The 26378-nt window shown below is 51.8% G+C and overlaps 1 protein-coding gene across 8 annotated transcripts in view; it reads right to left on the reverse strand.

Moving 5' to 3' along the window:
- Positions 1-717: 717 nt before the first annotated feature.
- Shisal1 (shisa like 1) overlaps positions 718-26378 on the reverse strand; it is a 103658-nt gene continuing 77997 nt past the window's right edge. For all 8 annotated transcript variants that reach the window (NM_001374163.1, NM_001163145.2, NM_001374162.1 and 5 more), the window contains one exon: positions 718-5907. In NM_001374163.1, the coding sequence (NP_001361092.1) occupies position 5907 (1 nt within the window). In that variant the 3' untranslated portion in view covers positions 718-5906. The remainder of the gene's footprint in view (positions 5908-26378) is intronic.

A 26378-nucleotide genomic window follows, 5' to 3' on the forward strand; every position in this document is an offset into this window, starting at 1 on the left:
TAGATGCCCCAGGGGATAATAGACCTGTGAAGTTGCTCCTATCCCAAGTCTACACCCAGCCTACTTCCTGCCCACGCCCCATGTCACTCAGCTGCATTCCCGGGGTCTGAGGCTTCCAAGGCCAAGAGTGTCCGGTGTCCTCCATGTGAGGGGCCAAAGGAAAGGACAGTGTTTCTTCAGGAAGCCAATGCTTACTGATGACGGCTGCTCTGTCCCCTCATCTGACACACATGGAGCATGGTGTGTTCACCTGTCGGAAAACTGGCGTGGGTGAATAAGGATGTGTTCCTGTATCAGGCCTGTGCCCTGGCTGACTGAGGCAGAGAAGACTCATTGTTTTCTCCTGAGGAGCTCAGCTGTTCTCAGGAAAGGGCCCAGAACAGGAGGACAGCCACACCCACGCTCCCCCAGCAGTGGTACCCAGGCATCAGGACAGCCACACACAGGCTCCCAAGCCTTATCCAGCTGTCGCCCTCCTCCTCCTCCTCCTGCAACTCCGGCTGCACCCACTCAGGACAAGTTCTGCCTGGCCTTGTTTTCGGCCCTTGACCTTAAACATACCTTGAGTTCTTCACAATGGACCTAGTGACTCCCACCACCCCTCGACTGAGCCCCCAGCCTCTCCCTCCTCGGCCCACAGCGACAAGTTACACTGCCCGGGGTTTCCCAGCGTATGTTTTGAAACATCACAACCAGCTTCAACCGGGGGGAAAACAGTTGACTTGATTAATCCTTTATTAAAACTAAGGACGTCGTTATAAAAACCACTCTATAGAAAGACAAACGCAGCAAGACAGCGCAGTGTCACACACACCGTTATTACATCGGATTAGGAAGGGGCAGAATATTGATACCAGTTTCCTTTTTTTGGGGGGTTTTCCTGGTCGTGGGCTCTGAGAGAAGACGCCCCATGCCTTTTCAACATGATCCTGGCATTTCTAGCATAGAGATACCTTCCTGCTCCATCCTGTCTACCTGCTTTGTCCCACGGACTCAGGGAGGAACAAGTCCTTTGCAGGAAGGCCTCCTGCCTCTCTAGAGTGGCCGGACTCTGACCCTGCAGCTTTGTTGGTTATTGCAACTTGCCCATATGTTCATCTGTGGACATCAGACGGGGACATTTCCCCCTCGCTTGAACACAGACAGTGGGGGTGGGGGGAAATGGGAAGAGACTGAATGTGAGAAACTGAGACACAGGCCTAAAAGTTCTCACTAGTCAGGTAACTAGCTGTAACTTAATGGGAGGCCATGGTGGCCCTGTGACTCTAGCTGCTGGCCCCGTGCTTAATTTACAGTTGATGCTAACTGCAAGGGGACTCTGTATGTTTTAGAGGGCAGGTCTAGTTTGTCAAGGGTAAACGGGTTAGGGCTTTGATGTAAAGATAGGAGTGTTAACCACCCGAATGACTGACTCACGGTTTAAATCAAGCATTTCTAGCACCAACTACCTGGCAGGAGTCTGGACTGGAAACAGGGTGGAGTGGGACAGGCAACGCCACCTCCAAGGTCACTTTTGTGGGAGGGACAGAGAAATGTTCTGTGTTTTTTTTTTTTTTTTTTTGGGGGGTGAGAGTGTTTCTGTTAGGCACAGAGTCAGGTCAGCAGTGGTAGACCACCGGCCTGTCAGGGGACTGCTGCTTGTTTTGTGATACAACACCTGTGTCTGCACAGGAGTAACTTCAGGTGAGCGCCCATGACACAGCAGGGGCAGCTGGAGCTGCTCAGCAAGTGTCTGCTGGGCAGATGAGGATTTGAGCAGCGTGGGGGTGGGACTGTGCTGTTAATCATTCCAACCACAGCCATGAAGTACAGGCACGTTGTTGAGGCTGCGGAAGGGGCAGGAAACCATGGTGGTACTGACACACGGTAGGCATGAAGCTGCATTTTTCTAAGGGTACAGAACACCACCTTTGCCCCAGGACATCATTTCTTCACGGTCCTCTGGTCTGACCAGGCAGACACTGGAACACACATGGTGAGCCGTGTGACTCACCCAAGGCTGCCGCTGTCCCAGCAAAGCTCCCTGGCAGACGGTGTGCCGGCTCCACGCCCTTTACACACACAGGAAATGCTCAGGAGGTTGCACAGGTTGTCACCTGTGCCTGAATCCCTAGGGACTCTCATGTTTACCTCCCAAGAAACTCCTGTTAGTGGGAACTGAGCAGCCAGATGGAAAAATTAAAACAAGCCTCTAAGAAATGTCTGGAAGCCCGAGGATCTTCTCACTGTCTCTTGCAGATCATGTATGTGTGTGTTCACATGAGGGTACGTGTGTACGCATGTGAATGTATTTTTGGACATGTGTGAACATGAGCATGTAGTATTCGTGGGTATGCATGTATACTTGAGTGCTTATATCTGTTCTCAGTATACATATGTATGTTCACAAGTGTTCATTACTGAACATGTGCAAATTACACTCACAGGTGTGCGTATATACGTGCACACATGAACAAGTATAAGTTATGTTCACATGTGTGGGTGCATGTATATGTGTGTGTATACATGTGTGTTTCCTGGGTGTACACGTTTGTGTGTGTGTGTGTGTGTGTGTGTGTGTGTGTGCACATGCACTCGCTTCTATTTGGATTAAGGCCTGTTGCGCATGGTCACAGTCACCGTCAGATGCTTGGCCACTCCCACACGGGATGAGCAAGCCATTTCCTTGGTGAGTACAGCCAACCAGGGAGGAGTTCTGAATGGAGGTTCCAGAGCTCACAGATGACAGGGCGTAACACTGATCACGAGGGACATAGAGTTCCCACTGGGAAAAAGCCAGGCAGACAGGAAGACATTCCATGCCCCTCCATGGGCACACCATGTCTGCAGCTTCTCTGCTTCCTGTGGCTACTTGTTGCTGCCAGCATGTACTGTCTGTAGCCTGAGGCTCATGGGAAGAAGAGGACAGACGCAGCTGGAGGAGACAGCAGTGGGGAAGTTTAGCAGCAACACAGCTCAACAACTGTTCGGGACCTTGTCTCTACTCTGTATCCTTTTAGGACATGCTACTCATTGGCATATCTGTTACCCATAGATACCATGGGCAAGGGACAGATTTTCATCATGGCCACCTGGGGTCCTGCAACCCACCCGGGCGCTCATACCCACATGGACACAGCTCTTGCCTCCAGTAATATCTCCGGAGGCAGCATTGGGTAAAACCTTGACCTCTAACCCCTGTTTGCCAACTGAAGAGAGGAGAATCAGAGAGGATGGGTGGTGGGGGAGCCAGGGTCAACCCAGCTGGGAGGGAGCAGGGTCCCCAGGGCCTGCTAAGTCAAAGGCTATGTTGTCCTCTGGGGATGGGGGTACTCCTGTGTCCTGGACAGTGTCTAGATTCTTAGCCTCAGACACACACATGAGAGATGCATCCCAGCAGATCCCAGGCAGAAACTTCATGGGGACCTTCAGCTATTATCCCCTAAGAGGCCTCTGATGGGGACCTCCACCCCCCCACACACACACCCAGTATCCTGCTGTCTGCATGGCCATGACCCTTCCTGTGTCTGAGGAAGGAGGCTTCACAGAGGAAGTAGCTCTGAGCCCTGTGCAAGCAGCTTCGAGAGTGTTACCCAGAGCCACCCCAAACCAGAAGTCTCCTCAACATCTGGTTGGGCTCCTTCCTCTCAGTACTGGGGAAACTGAGGCAGGAGGGCCTGTGATCACTTTGCTCAGGTGCTATCAGAATCTCTATCTTAATAGCCCCCGAATCCTCTTCCCTACAGAAGCTCTCTCTTGAGGCGTTAAGTGTGACCTGATGCAGCCAGTCCACTGCTAAGAACCCTCCAGGGCAATGGCTGCCCCACACCCTAGGATGTGGGAGAGGATCCACACCCATCTTTAATCAAGATGGATGCAGAGGCTCTCCTGGGTGTGTGCAGAACCCAGCAGTGTGTCTGAGAGAAATGGACTGGGTGCAGAGACAGAGGCCAGCAGGCTCAATAGGCCTCTAGAGCCGTCAGAGTGACAGCTTCCGTGCCTACAAATGGGGCCATCCCTCCCTCATGTGGGTTGAAGAATGAAGAACCTGCCAGAGTGGAAAGAGTTTTATGTCCTAGAACCCAGCACTGTCAGTGGTGACACACTGTGTAGACGCCCTTATGGTGACTGCAGAGAATCACTACGGTAACCACAGAGACCCGCAGGTGGATCCATCCCTTCACCTCTGCTGCTCCTGGCCACCCTGGATTGTTTACTTTTAGGAACCTGGCAGGCAGGAACCTCTAGATTGGCTGCAACTTTCCCAGGTTCACTCCTCTTAGCTAGATCCTGTTTAGACCCCGGCTTAAACATCTCTGACCACCCAAGCCCCACTCGGCCTCCATGATAGACCTTTGTGGTCTTCATGAACACCTCCACGCTGGCCCTTCCTTCCTTGCTGCCTTTGCCTATTGTTCTCCGCAGTGTGGGGAGGGAAGACCACCAACCGTGTGGGGACAGCACTGATCAAGGAAGGATGCAGCTTCAGGAAGAATGGGTCACAGGCTGAGGGCAGGGAGGGACAGTTTGGCCTCCTTCATAGGGGTGAGATGGCCCTGTCTACATTGCCAATGTGACCTCTGGAGATTGACAGGGTCACTTCTGGGGGATGTCCTTCCTTTTGGGTGCCACAGGCAGTGGGTTTTGGGGCAGAGATAACCTCTTTGGGCAGATGTTACAGGCACCCAGGCTTACTTGGAAACCCCCATTGTAAGTGGACAGATTCATAGAACCCTCTGTTCTGGGTTTCCATAGGACCCATCGTTGTGGCTGTGTTTCCTCCGTTCGAGGTGTGGCAGCTCCCACCCACCTCTGGACCTTACCACTGCCTGGCCTGGTGCACAGCAGGCCCATGGCCAGAGTGAGCTCAGGCAAAGACAGTGGAGGACCTGAGCTGGGGAGGTGCTGCACTCACTGTGAAAATGTCAGGCACCTGCTCCAGTGACCACACTGGGGGACCTGGGTTATAGAGCCTGTTACACCCTGGGAATCAAAACTTGGGCTTGGGTTCTTGTCACTCTGGGGCCAAACTATGGAGTTGATCACTTCCTGCCATATAAATGTGGCACCCTTCACCAAGCTGCACTCTTTCCAATGACATTAGCACCCCCACCTCCTAGGGGCTGTGATGGTGCACACAACAACACATCCAACCTAGGCCGCACACAGCCAGTTAAGATGCTTCCTCAATACAGCTGCCATGGGAACAGATTCCACCAGAACCACCTGTCACTGGTACGCTCCAGTCCCCCACTGCTTGCGGCATGGACAGGAAGGTTAGGCACTGTGCCTACCGACTCCACTGGTTCACAGTTGTTGGCCACAGCAAGAGGCCTGAGCCTCAAACGAGGACACGGGCAAGACTCCTCAGCCACACAGCAACTTGTGCTCATCGGAGAACCTGCAGCCAGTGGCAATGGGGCTCAATGACAAGCTAACTGACTGAACATATAGAAACACCCTGATCACACACGTGCGCGCACACACTCAAGTTCAATATTCCGACACGGATAGGCCTAAGGGGGCCGCTATTGGAGGGGATGGAGGCAGGGGAAACGTCAGTGTTTTGGACCATGGTACAACTCATGGCCCCAAATCCCTCTGGCTGGGATCAGCCAGAGCAGCTTAGTGTTGGTCACCTCAATCCACACGGAGTCTCTTCTCAGAAGCCACCAGCCCCAGAGAGAACTATTGCTTGCAGACAGGTGGCTCAGAGCCCCTTTCCTGCACCCTGTCCCCGGACCCTGAGTTTGCTCCTAATCTCAGAAGTTCACGGAAGGGGGTTCTGGGCACAGGTGGTACTTCCTCTTTCGTTACCACGCCGCTGCCCCAGCTCTCCCCGGTGTCTTGGTTGAAGCTGCTCTTGGAGGCTGCACCAGGTGCTCTGGGTCTAGCCTCCTCCATCCTGAGGCACAGCAAAAGGGTTTTCTGGAGAGAGTGGAAGAAAGAAGTACCAAGCGTTAGAGTGAGGAAAAAGCCAAGAACGTATGACATTTGTACTTTGGGCACAAGGAAGTCTGTGACACTGCGGTTGTGTGGGATACTCGAGCTCCTGGCCCATGCAGTAACATATGGAGTATCAGGACTTGTATACAGAAACCCAAATCCCAATTAACTGCGTGCAATCTATCTGGGAAATCCAACAGAGCCAGCAGGCTGCTTATTAAAGCAGGGATTGCAAAGATAAATACATTTCTCACTCTTTGAGCCATCCGATCAACTTATAAGGCCAGTGACATTCATCTCCCACAGCTTGACTATATATCTTGGCTTGAAACAGTTCCAGAGAACACCTGTCATTGAACATAATTTTTAAAATACCCTTTAGCCTTCCAAAGTACTCTGATTTGAGTGAAAATATATCTTTGTGTAATGAGCTAACAATTGTTCAAAATGAATACAGATGCCATTCATATGAATTAAAAAAAAATCCCACTGCACCTCTTGGACCCACACTTTTGGACAGGTCTCCATGGCTTTGGGCCAGATCAAGTCATGGAAAAGAACCCAAGGCTTCCCTGGATAAGAGATGAGCCAGAAGACCAGTGTGTAAGAGCGAGGATGTAAGAGAGGCCTGAAGACTGAGGACTGCGGCCGTGACTGGCTGAGCCAGGCTGCAGGCAGGACAACAGGGGGCACAGACAAACTCATCTATGCCTGCATCACACATCACCATGCTAAGGACAACTACCCAAAGCCAGTGAGCTGGCTCAATGATAAGGGTGTTTGTTCCCATGCCTAATAACCCTCACAGTGAAAGGAAGACTCAACTCTCAAAAGTTATTCTCTGACTCTTACACATGACTGCAGTACACACACACACACACACACTCAGAAAGAGAGACAGAGAGAGAGAGACCCACAAAATAATGAAATGAATGTAATTTTAAAACAACCCAAACAATAGCAACAACAACAAAAAAAACCAGCTACCCGATTGCAGATCCCTGTTTTCCCAGAAACCTTTGCAGGTGAGGGTAACCACACGATGGGGTGACTGGAACAGGGAAGTCAAAGTCTACCCAGTTACAAGAGGGCCAAAGTGATTAACTGTTTCCTTGTCCTGTACTTCCAGGGCCTAGAATGGCAACCAGTATACGTAAGACCCAATAAATATCTGTTAAATGCATGAATAAAGCAAGCGATATAGAAGCCGGGCAAGGGGATCATCTTTCAAGCATGAGGTCAGCAGAAAGATTTGCTTGATATGTTTTTAAATCGCTGTCCCCATGAACCCTTGGATAAATCCCTAGCAGACAGGCACAGGCGTGAGAGGGCACACAGGAGGCTCTCACTCTAGGAGCATGTTTGAAAAAGCCCAGGGGTTCTGACAAGAACACAAGAGAACTAGAATGAAAACAGGGAAGTGGTATAAATAACAGATCGTAGGAGGGGCGAGGTGAGGAGGAGGCGGTTTAGATAAACGAGATCTGACTCATTTAGAGTTGGGGGTCTGAAGGATTCTTCAGAAGAATAAGTCAAATCAGAAGTATGAAGGTGCTGAGGACAAAAGTTTGGGAGATAACAGGAGAGGAAGACTAAGTCAGCCAGTACTGACATTGTTCATTGTGGGGAGAAAAGAAACACCATATCAAGAAATAAATGATTAAGCCCATCACATCCCATTATAATTATGGAGGTAACCATGGCACCCAAACACAGCTTTCCGAGTGATCAGAAGACATTTACACGGAAAATAAAACAAAGAAAACCCAGGCCATATGGGGGAAATTGACAGCCCCCACCAAAGCTATAAACGCAAAAATGTATCATAAACCAGGACGACAGAAATGGGACTGAGTGTGTTTGCTGCAGCAGTAGACATTAATGAGCCGTACGAGCTAGCTAAAAAAGAAAAAGACGCTTAGTGGGGATTGCAGAGACATTTCACTTCAGGCCAAGTGACTCAGAAAGGCCCACACTTCAAGCCACTGGAGCCCACGCTTCAGAATGGTCAGGTGGTTAAGTTCTGCTCAGTGTACTCTACCCCATTTCAGAAGATACACAGTTGCAAACCAGGAGGAGCTGAAGGTCATGGTTGGAACAGCAGACAAAGGTGAAGTTGGGTTTAACTGGGCAGAGCCCTGTTGGATGCTTTCACACACACACACACACACACACACACACACACACACACACACACACACACACACAGAACCCTGACACAAGTGTATAAGTGTTGTTGAAGAAGTGTATACATTTCAAAAACCAGAATTAAAACATTATCTGGTCACAATGCCACCAAATTTGAATAAACAACACAAGTCAGGTCTAAGAGGTGTTAGCGGCTCACACTTATAATCTTAGCTTTCAAAACACACTTTGAGGCCAGCCTGGGCTACACAGCAAGACTCACACAAAGAAACAAACAGACAAGCAACTGGGGTTTAGCTGGTGCAGTGCTTGCCATACAAGCATAAGAACCTGAGTTCAGAGCCCCAGCATCCAAGTAAAAAATACTAGGTGCCACGGCACGATCTTGTAGTCCCAGAACTGAGGAGACAGGAAGGAGGACCCCTCGACTTGCTGCCCATCCAGTCTAGCCAAATGGGTGAGCTCCAGGTTCAGTGAGAGACCCTGTCTCAAAGAGTAAGGTGGAAAGCGATTAGGGAAGACACGTGGTGTTATCCCATAGCCTCCACGTGCATGTGCACACACATGCACACATATAGAGGTGAGAACACACTCCAGAGAAAAACAACAAAACAAAATAAAGTCTACTGCCACAAATGTTATAAACTCTTTAAAATAATTCCTGAGTCAAAAAGTGTGAGAGGGGCTGGAGAATGGGCTCAGCAGTTAAGAGCACTGGCTGTTCTTCCAGAGGTCCTGAGTTCAATTCCCAGCACCCACATGGTGGTTCACAACCATATGTAATGGGATCCAATGCCCTTTTCTAGTGTATCTGAAGACAACTACAGTGTACTCATACATAAAATAAATAAATAAATCTTTTTTAAAAAAATGAGCAAGAGAGTGAAGAATAGAAACTGCAAAACACCAGGCAAGGAAAGCGGGAGTTTCAAAAGTGGTCAAAAGTGAAAATAACATCTCCAAATCTGAGTGGTGCAGCCAAAGCTGCACTGAGAGGTGGTTTCATAGCCTTAGATAAACCCTTCAGAAACACGAAAACACAAGTGGATCACTACACTCAAACAGACAGGACAAAAAGCAAACAAAACCAACAAAACCGAGGAAGTCACAGGAAGCTAGAAAGAGATTTAAAAAACATCAGCCCAAAGATGAAGCTCATAAGCAAATCTAGCTGCTGGTTCTTTGGAGAGCAATGAGCCATGTGAACGGCTAGGGATTCCAACACAGCAGAAGTTGGGAGAGACAAAAGGGAACATGGTAGCTGGCAAAGGAGGACCGCATGCTTTCTGTCCAACTCCAATCTCCAACTAGACTGACGCTCCAGAGACTCCCACGCTGCCAAATCTGTGATCATCAATTACCAACTCCGGCACTGGCCTAGTGGTGTCACCTCAGTGATGCCGCCTGCTTTAGGATGCTCCTGACCTTTCTCCTGATTCTTCCTGGTTTCCGAGGATGCTGCTGCCCAGGTCCCTGATGGCAACCTTCCCAGACATCTTCGTCTCAGACTGTATTTCCAGTCACCTTCAGCCTCAGTGTTTTCTAAGGACTTCAAACATAACCTACATGGTACTGTTCTATTTTGTTTTCTGATGCTGTAATAGACACCATGACCAAGACTGACTTGGAGGGGAAAGAGTTTACCCTAGCTTATGGGTTGTAGTTCCTCACGGAGTGAAGCCAAGGCAGGAACTCAAGGCAGGAGCTTGAGGCAGAAACAATGCTGCTTAGTGGTTGCTCCAGTCTCAACTCCAGCTACCCTCCTTACTCAGCCTATGGCCCCTTGCCTAGGGAAGCTATCGCCCACAGTGGGCTGGGCCCTCCTACACCAATATATAACCAAGAAAATGCTTCACAGACATGGCCACAAGTCAATCCAGTGGAGACAATTCTTCAGCCCACCCTCCCCTCTTCCTGGATGTGTCAAGTCAACAAATCAACAACCCTAGGCTAATGTTCTTTTTCCTGTTTCAGTGACTGTGGGAAGTAAAACATGAAAATGGACCATCTTGAACAAGAAATACTGGGCCTGCTAACACCTGTTTATCTACCTTCCCCAGCTAAAAGTTTAGAGAGAAAAAAATTGCTAGCTGCCAAGCTTGCCTAATGACTCAAAGATGCGACTAAGCCGTGCATAGGCTTTGAAATAACCAGGATGTAGGATGTACAGATAAACCCATGCGCCAGCTTTGTGGGTGACTGGTGGTGACAGGTGCCAGTATACCCCTGATTACTCAGCCAGTGAGGAAAGGGGGGAAGGGCATGGGTGCGGGGCTATAGAAATCGTCCTTTGCTGCCCTAATTTACAAAGTCAAAGCAAACTAACCCTCTTTGCTACTCAATCACTTATTGTGAGTGGGGGTGGGGGGGAGTGACTGCATTCCTGAATAGAAGCAACTTAGATCATGGCAGATTTATCTGTGTCTGTGGTTTGAGGGTACGGCCCATCGTGGCGGAGAAGGGCATGACAGATGGAGCAGCTCTGGGCTGCAGCCCGCAGAAGCAGGAAACTTCCGGCTCAGATCTGGAAGGATCTAGAGATTGACAGCAGACAGGAAGTGGAGGCCAACCAGTTACCCACTTCTTTCATGGAGGCTCTGCCTCTCTAAGGAAACTCTGGAGAGGCTAGTGTTTGAATGGGAGATGAGCAAAGAGGGAGGGGCTTGTCACTGTGGCCACTTGTGTCCCTTCCACAGAGGCATGGGGAGGGGCGATCACCTTTGCCGACCATCTCTGGGCTAGGACATTGGTCTCTTGACTTCAGACCCAGCTGGGGTTGACACTCACCCCTTTGTGTGTGTGATGGTTAACACACGTCGTGAACTTCACAGGCTCTCTAATGACCCAGGAGACAAACCTCTGGCCCTGTCTGTGTGGAAGCTTCTAAATGAGCTAACTGAGGTGGGAAGATCTGCCCTAAACGTGAGTGGCACAATTCTGTGGGTGGGGTCCTAGGTAATTAAAAAGCAAAAGGGAGATGAACGGGAGCTACCCTCTCTCTCGTTTTCCTTACTAGACATGGCCTTAACCAGTCACCTTTCACTCCCACCGCCACACCTTTCTCCCTATGATGGAATAATCCCTCCCACTCTCAAGTGGCATTTGTCAGCTGTCTTGTCACCGCATTGAGCAAACTGACACACAACAGTGCCTCTGGTTGCCATGCCCTCACCTGGAACCCTAACTGCCCTGTAGAGGTCCCTAGCTTGCCCAGGGCCTGTCTCAGGGCCTCCTGGTCTCCATGTCATGTGACCTGTCATTCTCAGTCACGATCGACACAGGATACACATGCCATTTCCCAGCATGCTCTGCCCATCCTCCCGCAATGGTACCTGTTGGCTGCCAAGGTTAAACCATCACTCCTCCTTCCCTTGCTCAGCTCAGATTGCTCTCTGTGGCAGCTGCTGACCTGCGGACAGCCCAGGTCATTTACACCGTGTCTCTCCTTAAGGCAGGCTTGGTGTTGGTTTGGCCACACTGAAACCCCCAGGGCCACGATGTTGCCCAGCATACACAGACCACAGATGAAACTGTGTGAACCAACCAACCAACCAACCAACCAACCAACCAACCAGCCAACCAAGAGGGCCAGACCCAAGAGACAGTGTTCTACTCTCCCCAGCTTTATCAGAAAGCCACCAAGGGGGAAATAAGCAAGACCTTGTCAAAGACAAAGACATCTACAGTAGGCGGTGGGTGCATCAGAGCCCAGACTGCTGGGAGAGGCCTATCTCTTCCCAATCCCTCGCTCACTGGACAGGCCAAGTTCAGAGAGGGCGCACGGGATCACACAGCAGGGACACTCAATTTCCGTGGCAGGTGGAAGGGTCTACACCCATGGGACAGATGCCTGTGCCCTGATCCAGATGTCACTCAGTCCCTCCAGTCACCCACAGGGTGAGAAGAGACCTCACCAGGTCGTCTGTGCAGCAACAGGGGTCACAGCTGAAGGCTGTGCCAGCTCAGAGGCACTGACTCTCACACCTAATCTTGGTCTCCTTCCCAGGGGGTTAACAGTGACCTGCACGGCAGTCACACCATGGAGGTCCCAGGCTCCTCTTGGATCTGTCCCCATGGTCCCCAGGCATTTTGCTTTTACCACGTCCTAAACCAAACTCCTACCTATCCTCTAAAGATCGACCTGCTCTTTCCTCCCTCCACACTGGTTTCTCTAATCCCTGAAGCTCCTCCCCCACCCCGCCCCTTCCTGTCATTCATCCCCACGTACAATCCAGTAGCCAGGCCCACTGAACTCACCTTCAAACGAGTTCAAACACACCAGGGCCATCTTATTCTTCAGTGTCTGGGTACCTCTGCCTCAGGGCCTCTGGTCTCTCTACTTAGATTCTGGCCTGGCCATTGATGCAGGTCTCAATTTTCAACAACCTCAGGCCCCAGTATAGACAGCTAGTGCTCTCTCTCTCTCTCTCTCTCTCTCTCTCTCTCTCTCTTTCTCTCTCTCTCCCCTCCCTCCTCTTTTCCCTCTCCCTCTCCCTCATCTCCCCCTCCTCTGTTTCCCTTAAAAAAAAAAAAAAGACAAACTTCTCAGGGATATCAAATGAACAGGGCATGTCAAGTTTCATTAAGACTAGGCACAACCCCTCATATGAAGGCTGGATGAGGCTATCCAATAGGAGGAAAAGGGTCCCAAGAACAGGCAATAGAGTCAGAGACAGCTCTCTGCTCCCACTGTTAGCGGTCTCACAAGAACACCAAACTGCACAACCATAGCATATATGCAGAGGATCTCAATCAGACCCGTCCAGGCTCCCTGATCAGTCTCTTTGTGCCCCTATGAGCCCTGCTGAGTTGATTCTGTGGGTCGTGTTCTCCTGGTGTCCTCAATCCCTCTGGCTCCTACAATCCTTCCTCCCCCTCTTCTGCAGGATTCCCGGAGCTGTGCCTAATGTTTGGCTATGGGTCTTTGTATCTGCCCACCTCGGTGTCTGGATGAAGCCTCTCAGACGGTCATGCTAGGCTCTGGTCTACGGGTATAGCACAGTATCATTGCACACCTGGCTCTTAAACGTGGGTGCTGAGGATGGAACTCAGGCCCTCAAGTTTGAGTGGCAAGCGCTTTATTGACTGAGGTCAGATAACCCCATCCCCCACCACCCAACTGCATTTTAAATAATATCTTGTACACAATGTAATGTTTGAAGAATTAATAAATTTTGGAAGAACCCATTCTATATTGGCTTCCTCAGTGGGTTGAGTCTTGACGTCTGGGCTGGGATCTTAGGAGACTCTCCTTGCTGGACTCTTCCAGGTTTGTGGCCTCCACTCTGAAAGTCCCTCCAGAAATCCCAGGATACTTTCCACACACTAGATATTCCCTCCCTGCGTACACCTGGGGAACGCTTACACATCCATCAAGAACCCTCATTGGGTGTCCCTTACCCAAGCTCCCTGACTCCCACAGGCCTCAGTAACATGTTACCCCATATCCCACATCACAGTTGAGGAGCCTGGGCCTTACTGACTAACAAGTGGTCCTGGGTTCAGAATTGCTATGTGACTCTGGGCAAGTATGTTACTTAATATCTTAGGGCCACAGGCACCCACTAGCTGCCACTCCAGGCCTGGGGGACTTTTTTACAGCAAGTGGTCACAGTGACATGCCTGGGCCGGCCATTAGCCACAGCAGAGACCATCTGTGTTAAGATGCCTGGCCTTGCCCTAACTTTCTGGAAGGAACGGTTGGCTCTCATAGTGACCACAGCTGGTCATATAGAAGCCAGGATGAAGAGACTATTCCTGACTGGTTGCTGGCTCCTGGCCAGTGGCAGCCATACTCCTTCACTTGGGGCAGATGCCACTGCCGCCCATGTGACTTGTGGATACCTGTCTTAACGGTGTCTTCTGTAGCCTGTTTGAGCTGGTGCTGGAATCATGGGACTAAGTCACAGATCACTGCATCCCTCCAGGACTCTGAGCTGAGACAGAATACAAGAACCCCCAAACAGGATCAGGGAATTCTCTGCTATGTGTGGCAGCATTGAAAATTGGCTCCTGGGAGACCTGACCTGGTCCTCAGCTCAGTGGGGCCTGAGCGGGAAGTTGGTTGGTGCTGGGGAATTGGTGACTGGGGGACATCCAGAAAGCCATAGCAGATCAAGTAAGAGAGACAATAGCTACTACAGACCTTGACTCTAGATGAAGGTCCTTGGACCCCATCCCATGGCCCTGGGATTCTAGAAAATTCTGTGAAAGGCAAGTTAGGGCTGGGCTAGGCCTTCTCAGAGTGCTTTCACCTCTGCTCTCCATCTTCAAGAGCCCACTTTCAAATTTTACTAGGAAAGGACTTGGACTCTGAGGAGACAGGTGATTTGCCCAGGATCAATGTCCAGCCAGTGCTAGGGTTTGCAGTCTGGCCTGTGCCACTAACCATTGAGCAACACTGCCTCCAGTCTACACCTGAGCCAGGCCGGGGTGGGGAGACAGTAGAGGAGGAGTTGTGCAGCTGGCAGGCAGGCAGGCAGGCTAGGCCAGCGTCTGCAGCCTGTTTGAGATGAGATAGAGCACCTGGCAATTTGAATAGTAATGAATGCTTCCAGAATGCCAGGCAAGTCTGGAACAATAACAGCAAAGGAGAGATGAAAGCCTTCTGCCTAACTGCAGGTGAAGTGTGGACACGGCTCCTGGGATGACAATGGCTCATAGCCACTTAGCGCCGGCTGGATGCCGGGCCGGGGCAGGACCGTGACACATTTCCTGGGGTGTTCTCCCAGCAACCCTGTGGTTGGGACAGCATTAAGCACATTTTACAAGGGAGCAAAAGACAGGGATGCTGAGAGAACCATGGGGTGGTGGTGGTGGCAGATGCAGTCCCCTGGCATAGTGGCAGCCTGGGCAGCAGATGTGGTCCCTGCAAGTAGAAGGTATCCAGTAGGAGGCGCTATTCCTGCCATGATGCAAACCGCATTCAGATGCCACTGGCTCTCAATGGAGCTGGATGAGGATGTGAGCAGACTAATCAACACCCACCCTTAAGCTGCAGGAGAGCTGAGCACGCACCCACCCTGAGTAGACAGATGCCTGCCAGGTCTCTAAGCAGGTCCCCTGCCCCCACCCCTGGGAACTGTGCTTCCTTCCGCCTTGCAAGTCAGGGAGCTTGCTGCTGGGATTCTGTTCCAGATCCTAACAAGGGGCGTGGTCTGTCGAACACAACCAGGTTAGTGTTAGGGACAAAAGGTCTCAGAAGCAGTTAAGGGCGCTGGCTGCTCTTGCAGAGGACCAAGATTTGATTCCCAGTGCCTACATGGGAGTTCACAATTGCCTGTAACTCCGAGTCCAGGGCAACTCCCTCTTCTGACCTGAACAGGAAATAGCCATGCAAGTGGTACACAGACTTAGGCTAAGCACCCCAAAGGAAACAGAAACAGATCAGACAGCAGCTGCCCTGGGTAGGGCTGCGGGCCAGTGAGGGTGGGTGCCTCAAGATGTCCCCTCACAGCCCCCTGAAGGAGTAGAAGTGCCAACTTGATATTAGGGTCAGACGTGCCATGGCTCTGGGGTCGCTCAGCTCAGAAGTCCCTAGATTCCAGGGTCCCATGACTCTGGCATCTCTGGGCTCCAGAGTCCCTTGGCTCTGGTTTCCCTCAGCTCTGTCCCTTACTTTAGGAGTCTGTAGTTTGCCTCTGCACCCAGGCTCCCTGCACCTCAGTGTTATGTCCCTTCTTTGTCTTGAGTGAGTCTTGGGTGGTCAACAAGGACTGACTTGGCCACTAGCAGTGTGGACCAGGTCCTGGTTAGCCCCCAGGACAAGCCATCGCCTCCCTGACTAGCTATTGTCACCTGCTTCCACGAGCCTCCTCTCTCAGATCTGCTCAGCAGGGCTTGGCGTGGATACTATGTAAGTTGGGAGAGTCTCTGAAGGACAGACAGGAGAGACTTTAAGAAGCCAGTGGCTGGTGCCACCTTCACTCAAAGGGTCCCAAGTCATTGGCCACAAAGCTCCAGCTCCTGGAGCAAGGAGGCTTCCAGGTCCAAGTTCAAGCAGCAAGAGGTAGGCTAGCCCATTGGTTCCAACACAGGCTCCAGAGGGGAACAGATGTGTGTGTGTGTGTGTGTGTGTGTGTGTGTGTGTGTGTGTGTGTGTGTGTGTGTAAAACAGCTGGACAATAGCAAGTGCTTTAATAAGGGTCACTCAGGGTTACCTAACAGGACACCCAACAGGACAGACAGATCTAGCTGTGTCCTCAGTGCAGAAGAGACAAGCAATGAGGGTGGTATGTAGGAGAGACTCTGGCTTGCATGCATCTGTGCTGGGGACATGGCGGCCTCTTGGGGCCAACTTCTCCTTGGCTGTTTGACCTTGGCTGTGCTCATGACCTTCAGAACCGCAGTAGCATTAAATGGAAGGAGGGACTCCCACCTGAGAGGCCAGTAAGGTGGCATCCCTTTCCTTCCCTTCACTCAGGCTCTGGCTCCCTTTCATGCCCCACTTTGTCTCCCACGGGGTGGCCTCACAAAGGATGATGCTGTCGGCAGAGGGGGTCCAGTCCCTCTGCTTGAGGACGCTGTGCCACTGTGAAGAATTTAGTGTGTGAGATGAAGGTGTGGGTCGGTGGGTGGAGGGCTAGCCTAGCATGCATGGAGGCCCGTGGTCCATGCCCAGAAAGTGGGTATGGGAAGGTAGGAGGATCAGAAGTCCAGGGCCAGCCTGGATACATGAAACTCTATTTCAGAATAAAGACTTTTAACATGATCCCTGTCCTTTCCATCAGAAGGAAGCTGTCTGGAAGCTGATGGGATGTCCTTGTCTTATTGGCTGGGGAGCTGGAGGATGGGCCAGGTGGTTCTTTGGCACAGGGTAGTGGGCAGCACAGCTTGGGAGTGGGGCTACAGGTGGGCTGTGCGCTTTAGAGCTCTCTTATTCTAGTCTTATTCTGCTACCCTTCTCCCTGTCGCCTTTCTCATTCAGCCGTGGGAGGCTCGTGCCTTTTAACACACACATCCTGGCTGTTAATTTTTAATGTTATGCTGGTCAATAATTGATGGAGCCGCTTTAACAGGAAACCCGTGTTCCACATCAGCTGTCTCACAGGGCCGCCCTTCCCTCGAAGGCCTCTGTCTGGAACTGCCCACCTCCTGCCCCACGGGGAATCAAGACTCCTTCATCTCCTGCATCAAAGGTTTCGAACCACTTACCCACTCTTGTCCCATTAGCATCTCCAGCAGCCCCAGAAGGTCAGGAGCCTCAGTGGAAAGGTGGAGCCAAGACACGGAGGCTCACGGCTGCTCACAGTCAAACAGCAAGAAGGGGTAGAGAGTAGAATAGGGTGCCCACTCCTGCCCAGGACTCTGCCCTGGCCCTGTGAACTCTGATGATTCAAGTATGCCCTATTCTCCTGGGCAGGGAGCAGCCCAAGTGGTTAGGGCTCTTACTGCAGTGGACACAGGGAGAGAGGTCCGCGGAAGTATCACCCCATCAAAGAAATGGTCTCAGCAAGGTTCTGAGGGATGAAGAGGAATTTGTTATGGCCCAGGAGCAGTACTAAATGCTGGGATCAGGTCTACTGCGCATCCTCAGCCCTGACCTGCAGCCCAGTCTTCAGCCTATGTCTTGTGAATCGTGTGGAACACATCTACGGCCCCTAGGGTGTCATCCTCGTCCCTTATTAGCCATGGCTGTCTATCCCTCTGGTCCCACTTGCCTCCTTTTAAGCCTGGATGCAGACTGGGATCTGTTTCTGCTTTCTGCAATCTAACCTGTTAGTCACCCAGGCCCAGCCCAGACTCTGTCACGGTTAGCTTTAGCCGTCAACTTCACACAAATGTGGAGTTGTCTGAGAAGGAGGGCTCGCAGCTGAAGAAATGCCCAGATCAGAGCAGCCTGTGCGCATGTACATTGGGCATTTTCTTGACTGCTAATTGTTGTGGGCCCAGCCCACAGTGGTTGGTGGCATCTCTAGGCAGGTAAGCCACTAAGGAACATTCTCTGGTAGCCTCTGCTTCAACCTTCTGCCTCGAGCTCCTGCTTTGGCTTCCCTCTATGGAGCCTGTAAGCCAAATAAACTCTGTCCTCCTCAAGTTGCTTCTGGTCAGTGTTTTATCACAGTGACAAAAAACAAACTAGGACACCTCCCCTACCACCCTCTCACAGGGGTGGGGTATGGAGAGAAGCTCCATCCAGGGTCAAAGCCAAGCACAGCGTGTGAACGTTCACTTCCTGCATGGTACACACGGATATACTAGATCACACGAATCCCATAGCACACCCACGTCCTGGTTCACACTCAATCATAAATCAGAGAACACACACAGACACACAGACACAGAGACACAGAACACACATACATACAGATACACACACATACACAGAGGCACATACACATAGACACACAGACAGAGAAAACACACACACAGACACACAGACATACACAGACACACACAGACATACACAGACACACATACACAGAGACACAGAACACACAGACACACACACAGACATACACAGACACACATACACAGACACAGAACACACATATACACAGACACACACAGATATACACAGACACACATACACAGAGACACAGAACACACAGACACACACACACAGACATACATAGACACACAGACACAGAACATACATGTATAGACACATAGACAGGCACGCGCAGAAAGACAGACAGACACACAGATACAAAACACACACTTATAGACACACACAGACACATAGACACAGAACACACATAGACAGACACACATACACACAAACACACATAGACAGACAGACAGACAGACAGACACACACACACACACACACACACACACACACACACACACACACGCACGCACACACACACCACCCCTTATCCTTGTTCACTACTGCCAAAACAGCCAGAGACAAGCCATCTTTCATGGGTGGTAACCTACCCAGCATCCCTGCTGGGCCTCCGTGCCTGAGGGAGACCCACCTGTCCTTTGGACATCTCATTCCTCTTTTTCACCTGTGGCCTGTCCTGGCAACTTAGGATCCACCCCATCCTTCTCTTCTCTCCTGAGACCCAGAGTGCCCAGTCTTCAGTACACTGGCCTGCCATGCCATACCCGAGTCTCTCTGGCTGTGCTCTCTGCCTGCCCTGCACCCATACCTTTCAGGTCCCATCCACTCCAGAGCAGCCCTTGCAGCCCCCACCTGGCCTGGGCATGGCCACCGTTCCCCTTGGCGCCACCTGCCCACTGTGGTACTTGGTCTCCCCAAACCCCACCCGGAGGCTCCGATTCTCCAGACTAATGGACTCTGGGCTCTAGTCTCCAGGCACCACAAAGAGCTCTGCCCCTCCTCCTGCTGTCAGCTGGGAGACACACTATTGCCATCGACTGACTAATGGCTTTTAGGAAGACAGAGTATTGGTCTATTACATGCGTGTATCGATCGGGACCCATCTGGACTGGTGCTCTGCGAGGCAGCAAAGATGCGAATTCTTGGAAACATAGAAGCGGCACAGTAGAGGCCGGGACACAGTGATTACAAGAGGGAGACTTGGAAGCGTTTCTCTGGCCCAGTGTCAACAAGCCCTCTGTATACCCTCTGACCTCTGACCCCATCCTATGGAATTAGGTGTCTTATAAGGGAGTCGGCTCCCTCACTGTGAGGGCACTGGTCAGAAAATGTCTAGAAAGGCCATTGGGCAGCTCAGGTCAGTAGATCATAGGAGAAGGGGGTTGGGAGGGGCAGTGGAAGCAAGACCTATCCCCCTGTTAAGTAGCAGCCAAGGGTCCCTGGGTTGGAGGAGACTCTTGTCTCCATAAGTCTCCGGTAGAGTATCAGGGGATCACTTGGCTGGGTTAGGGGTGTGTTGAAGAATGGAGGCTGAGGGTCCAGCATAGCTATGCTCTTGCCACCCAGACTCACAACACCTAGCTCCAGCTGCTGAATCTTTCTGAACTCCAGCCAGTGGCAGCATTGGAAGGAAGTAGTTGCCGGGGTACAAAGATCCAGGGACCGAGCATATAGCAGCAAATTCAACCCCAGGTCCCTTCTCTTATGTGGCCGAAGGAGCAAAGACATAAGCTGTCCTCTATCTCTAGCTGGGGTGGGGCATGGGGTGTTGTCCCTTCACAGGCAGGTGTGGGCTTTCTTGGGGTCCTTCTCATGAGTAGGTTGCTGCAGCTCAGAGGGTGATAATAGGGATGCTGCCATGGATGTGGAAGGATGGGGGGCTCATCCCTGGCCTTTACGAAATGCCTCTTTGTCAATGACTCATAGGTCTGGCATCTCTATACACAATGTCTGTGTTAGGACACTCTGATGAAAGTTCCATGCAAGTGTGTGGGCTGGGTAACATTGGTCCCCACACCGGGGCACAGGCCTGTGTGAGGGAGACCGGCTGGGAACCGGATGCCCTGTTGCTATACTCCCAAGCCCCCAGCACACCTGTCTGCACTCTCTCAAAGCTCCTGCTTCCCCCAGGTGGACAAGTAGAGGCTTACTCAAAGACCCAGGAATCCAGACAGAAAGCTGCCCTCTCCGCAGCCTGCTGAGAGGCTCCTGGTCTTTCAGACCTACAGTCTGCTGGGAACTGAGGCTGGAAGAGGTACCTGTGACCTCAATGCTCCGTCAAGGTCACCCTGGAATGGCTTCCCATGTGTCTGCCCATGTGTCTGCCCTTGAAGGAAGGCATTGATTTTTTCCAAGCAAAGCAGGCGGAGGTCAGTGTGGACCTTCTCTGAAACAGCGGTGGCTTTTGAAGGCTCTGAGCTCTGCCTTCTTTGTCCCTTGACTCCTAATGCTCAGTACAGGGCATAGACCCTGTAGGTGGCCTCCAAAAAACACTGGTTGTCTAAGTGATGTCTGTGAAACCCTTGGTGCCACTCCAAGGCTGGGGCTGGGGCTGGGAAGCTGGTAAAGAGAAGCCTATGATGGCCCCACTCGGGACAAAAGACCAGGCAGTACCGAACCAGTGGCCAGTCCTGTTTTCTACTCTCCCCTGTTCCCTGTGTCCTGGGATGGCCTGGAGCTGATGCACTGTCTTTCTAGAACAACAGTCGCCCTATATGCTGCCCATCAGCTGCCTGTCTGGGGGTGACCCCTGCAGACAAGTTATTTTTTTTTTAACATGAACAGAAGAGATGCATTTGTCCCCAGAGAGGTCACAGGCTAAAGGGCAGGTGAGGCTATTTGAGGTGACAACATTCCAGCACTGGAATCCGAATGCCTAGTGACAAGGAAGGAGTCAGCCCGCACTGGGCATCATATCCTCAGGGGCCAACAGAACCCCCCCTACACTGGCCGAATCCCAGCATCCAGAGCGGTCACATACTGCCTGCTTTTGAGGCAAAAACACCCCACTCAGCTCATCATCACCAAATGCAGAAGGGATGCTCTAGGCCAGCCCATCCTGCAGATATCTCCTAGGCAGACAAGATGGACCAGCACGTACATTCCCCATCCCCAAAGCACAGACACAGTCAACACGGGAGCATAACAGGAAATGTGGAGTTTTGAAGGGCTACCCTCTCCCCGTTCATTACAGTATTATTTAATCACCAGCTCACACACTGTGTGTGTGTGTGTGTGTGTGTGTGTGTGTGGCCATTTAACAAGAGGCTCCCAAATTCCCACTATCTTCTTGGCCACTTTTGGCATGGGACAGGGACCCCCATCACATGTGGGACACACATAGGAAACACTGAGTTGCGCCATTCCGGGCAAGCCTTGTTTTTTGTTTTTTGTTTTTTTTCCCAGAAAAGCAACTTGACTGAAAGTTAATTAAAAATGTATTCAGTAAACAGTAAGAGGGGGTGGAGGAGAACCCCAAGGAAGCAAGGTTTGAGACAGATAAATGCTGCTTTATGGAAACAGAGAAAATTATCAACGGTCTTAGAGGCACAGTAAACTAGACGGGAGGCTCACGGAGAGAGGAGACAAAATGGATTAATAATAACACCATGACAATTAAAGAGATGGCACCCCAGAGTTGCATCCTGAGCCCATCTGTAGTGCCACCAGACCCTGCAGCTGTGCTTGGGAAGGTCCCACTGTGATCCCAGGCTCAGGTTTCTTCCTGCCAGGAGTCCACCTGGAGGAAGTAACTCACTTCAGGGAGAGGCCAGAGCCAGTGAGGTGTCAGTGCACCCCGTGTTTCACGGCCTTGCCGCTGCCACTTTTAGTTGTCACAGCAAAAGAAAAAAAGAAAAGTGTGAGCCGTCTTAAATGTCGCTCTGTGGGGGAACCAAGTTAATGCCAGCGCAAGGGAACTTCACAACTGAGTAGATGCTAAAATGATGTTTAGAGACATTAAGGAAATTCGCATGATAATGGCCAATTTACTGTGAATAAAACTGGAATGTAGAATCCCACACAGCCTTTCAGGGAGGGCAAAAAAGCAGGCCCAGGGGACAGCAGGAAACAAAACATCTGCCAGGTGGGGCACGGTGGCCTTCCCCCTCACCTTCAGTTACTAATTAAATAACAGCCATAATAATAGCTCCTGTTCACTGAGAAACTGGCCATACCTGGACCATTTGGAATCCTTGCTAGGAGTCCACGTGGTGATCTCGTTTATACCCATTTCACCTATGAAAACACAGAGATTCCAAGAAGCGAAACAACTGGCCTGAGGTTCTCCATTGGCCCCATGAGGTCGGTGGGTGTGGACCCAGGTACAGTTCTGAGACAGCAGCTTTCAGCCCTGCAAGTTTGCTGGAGTCTGACCAGGAGGTAGGTGTGTGTGTGTGTGTGTGTGTGTGTGTGTGTGTGTGTGTGTGTGCTTGGGGATGAGGGATTAAATTAACTGCAAATAAGCATGCGTGCTGCATGACTGCATTGCCTGGCCCCCTGTGGTGGGGAGGGGCTAGTGGGAAGACAGACAGACCATGGGGCCGTGAGGGGCAGGTGGTTGGCTGGTTGGGTGGACTATCAGGAGGGTGTGCAGATGAGTGGGTAAGTGTGTGGGTAGGTAGGTAGTTGGGTGGGCAGGTAGGTGAGTATTGGGTGAGCAGGTAAGTGGGCTGGCAAGTAGGCAGGCCAATGGCTACTTCTGCTGGGACCTTGAATGCTAGGAACAACCTTGGTGCTGCTATCAGAGAAAGGACAGAGACCTTAAACCTAGCATGTACCAGGACAATCCATCATGTCTCTTCAGCCTTCAAGAAAGGACTGGGATAGCAGGAACCCAGGCCGAGTTCAGATCACTGCTGCCCCAAGCCACAGAGAGCTTTTGTATGAGGTTACTTGGAACCCTAGACTACCTGTTGGTTTAGGGGACTGTTGGAGTCCCTCCAGGAATGGATGAGGCCAGGAAGCCACACTCTCCAGCTGGTGACACACCCAACCTGAGCCAGGTATCTCAGGAATCTCAGGAGGCAGATGTCCCAGTTGGGAAGGGACCTAAATTTCCAGGCCCTGGGTTCAGACATCAGCCACGCTGAATTCTGCTGTCATTCTCCCTGGACCTCGGTTTCTTGGATTGGCCTGAGGGCACTCACTGTGGGGCTGCTGGAGAGAGTCAGCAACCCTGTCCATCGGAGCCATGAAGCTCTGCTGCCTCAGCCTGCTGTGCACTCTGTGTGGTTCATTCACTGAGCTGACCTTCCCTGGGGGGAGGGGGAGCTTCAATACCCTACCCCCCCACCCCCAAGACACAGGCCATCCACTCAGAGTGTGCCTACCACGAGCTAGGTGTTTGTTCTCAGTGCCGGAGCTCTGTAGAGTCCAGCTTTGCAGGGTTCCCTTTCAGGGAGACAGACGGACAGACAGACAACAAACAGGGAAGCAGACATAGTGCCAGGTGGCGATAACACCTCAAAGGGACCAAAAGTGCATGCAGGGAGTTCTGTGTGATGGTGTCAGGGTACAGAGGAGATGGAGGGGAGGGGTAAGGACAGTCTGTCTGGGAGGAGCCTCTGCGCTCAGATCCTTCCTTCCTTCCTTAGGAAGGGAGCTAGCCCCATAGGTTACTTGGATGAAGTGCTTTGTTAGGTTGGGAGCAAGCGGCAGCTGAGGCCCTGGGGCAGCAAGGCTGTGTGAGCAAGTGAAGAAGGTCTTGATTCCATTACCTGGTTTTGGTTCTGTTTTCAAAGGGCCACTCTGCTGCCAGGCACAAAGAACAGGGACAGGAAGACAGGCAAGAACAGGGACAGGAAGACAGGCAGGAGGTTCTTGCCTCAGTGTGGTCAAGATGGAGATGGCCAGACAGCCAAGCATTCTTCCAGTCTGGCTAGAGTCAATCCACCTGCCTTCAAGTGCTGACTGCCGACTTGCAGGCTGACTCAGGGCCGGTTACCAAACTGCTATGTGCCTCAGTTTCCCTGTCTACAGACATAAGTGGCAGAGTGTTGGGTAGGGAACTCAGTAGAAATGGCCGTGCAGATCTTTGGAACACCCTCTCCTGGAGGAAGGGGAGGTAACAGAAAAGTCACAAGACCAGGAGGTGACAGAACAGTGACTGTCTTGTTGCTGGGGAGAGGACAGTCTTCGGTACAGCTGACTGGGAGGTGCCCAGAGGAGTCCAGGAAGCTTTGGGAGCCACCACACATATAGGAGTGGGCTTTTTGTTGCGGCTCCCTGAGCACCCCGGGCTTCAGCTCTGCCACTGGCACGTGGCCCGAGCCTCAGTTTCCCCATCCATGAAGTGAGGACAACTTAACCTTTGGGACCTAGTGATAGATATCAAGCCTAGTGATGCTGGTAAGAGTGTAATGTGTGTGTGCATGCGCGCATGCATATCACCCCCTACATATGTGCCAATGACTACTAAGACAAGGATGGGGTGGCCAACATGACAACTGACCCCTCTCCACCTGTCACAGGACAGGCAGGATGCAGAGGCAGATAAGCTGAGTTTCATGAAGGGCACCAGCAGCTCCCTCCAGATGCCCCTGGGGACCTGGGCTGGAGGTGACCATGCTCAGCCAGATCCTGCACTGCACCTGCGCACTGGCTGACCGGCTGCATCGTCAGAGCATAGCCACTGAGCATCTGCTAGGAGCCAAAGGCAGCCCTGACATGGGCTGAGAGCCTGGTACCACCAGAAACCACGGGCAAACAAGCTGCTGGGACCATCAGCAGGGGACAGGGCCGGAGAGGAAGCCTGGGGAGGGGGCTGGTCTGGGGACAGTGGCCACTGTCATCTGCAGCCAAGGAGGAGGCTGGAGCACTTCTGCCTGAGGAAGGCAGGGCCTGGGGAGGGTAAATAAAGAGAGATTCAAGATGTGGAGGGCACCGAGGCTGCAGGGAACAGAGAAGTCTCAGTCATCTGAACAGAAATGGGGTCTGAGAATCTGAACAAAAGTTCCTCTGTAAACTCAATGAAGGGCATCGAGGCTCCAACTCACCCGGGCTCCACCACCCCCTAACTCAGTTAGAGATACAGAGCTGGCTGAAGCTTCCTAGGCCTGGTGGCTTAATTTGGCACCTGGTTTTGCCTTCAGCCAGACAGTCATATTGCTTAAGAGGGAGATGGATGGAGTAATGAACAGAGAGACTGTTCACAGGACCTGAGGGGCCGAGGCTGTGCCACAGCCCCTGGGGTCTTCAGTATTGATGCAGAAGTAGTAACTTAGGGGCCACTCAGGGCGCTCGTCACTTATCAAGCCCCAGCTGATGGTATAGCTTTCCTGTTTCCCCTATAGCAGGGCAGGGGTACCCTAGAGCCTGGGCAGCCAAGACCTCCCATAGCTGCCTGGATCCTCATCTTGCAGGAGCCTTTGACCTACCCTGCTCAGCTGGTCATGTGACCTTGAGCCTCCCAAAGTGACAACACCCGAGCCTGCCACCATCACTCTCTTGGTGACCTGGCTCTTCTGCTAGAGGTCGTGTGCCCTAGAAGCCAGAGAGTCAGACAGCCAAGATGAAGAGTCAGGATGAAGAGGGGAGAAGCCACAGGCTGAACTCAGAAGACGGCCTCCAAAGTCCTGCATCCTGCCGCTCTAGTCTCCCAGGGGACCCTGGGGTGGCAAAGGAGGAGGTCCCATGTGGCTGCCCAACCCTCTCCCCTTGTTTCTCCTCTGATGAAAAAAAAACCTGAAGCCTCAGGCAAAGTCACAGCATATCCAAGGACAGAAAGTGACTGGAAGGTGGTGTGTGAATGTGGCCAGTGGCTAGAACATTCCCTCCACACGTGGAACTCTGAGCTATGGTTTGAATGGGCAAGCGGGTGGCCTCAGGCACAACTTCCCAAGTCTGAAGAGGAAACCATGAGGACAGGGATGGCTGAGCTCCACAGTATGTGTGCCCCACGCGTCCAGACAGACACCTGCTCTCAGACTCCATAAACTCTAGCTTTTGTACAGTTCCAAGCTTTGGGCACGCCCCTGCCACCTTCTCTACGCCTGTATCCCAGGGGTGCAGCATG

This window comes from Mus musculus, chromosome 15 (assembly GCF_000001635.26).
Source record: "Mus musculus strain C57BL/6J chromosome 15, GRCm38.p6 C57BL/6J".
NCBI classification, from domain to species: domain Eukaryota; kingdom Metazoa; phylum Chordata; class Mammalia; order Rodentia; family Muridae; genus Mus; species Mus musculus.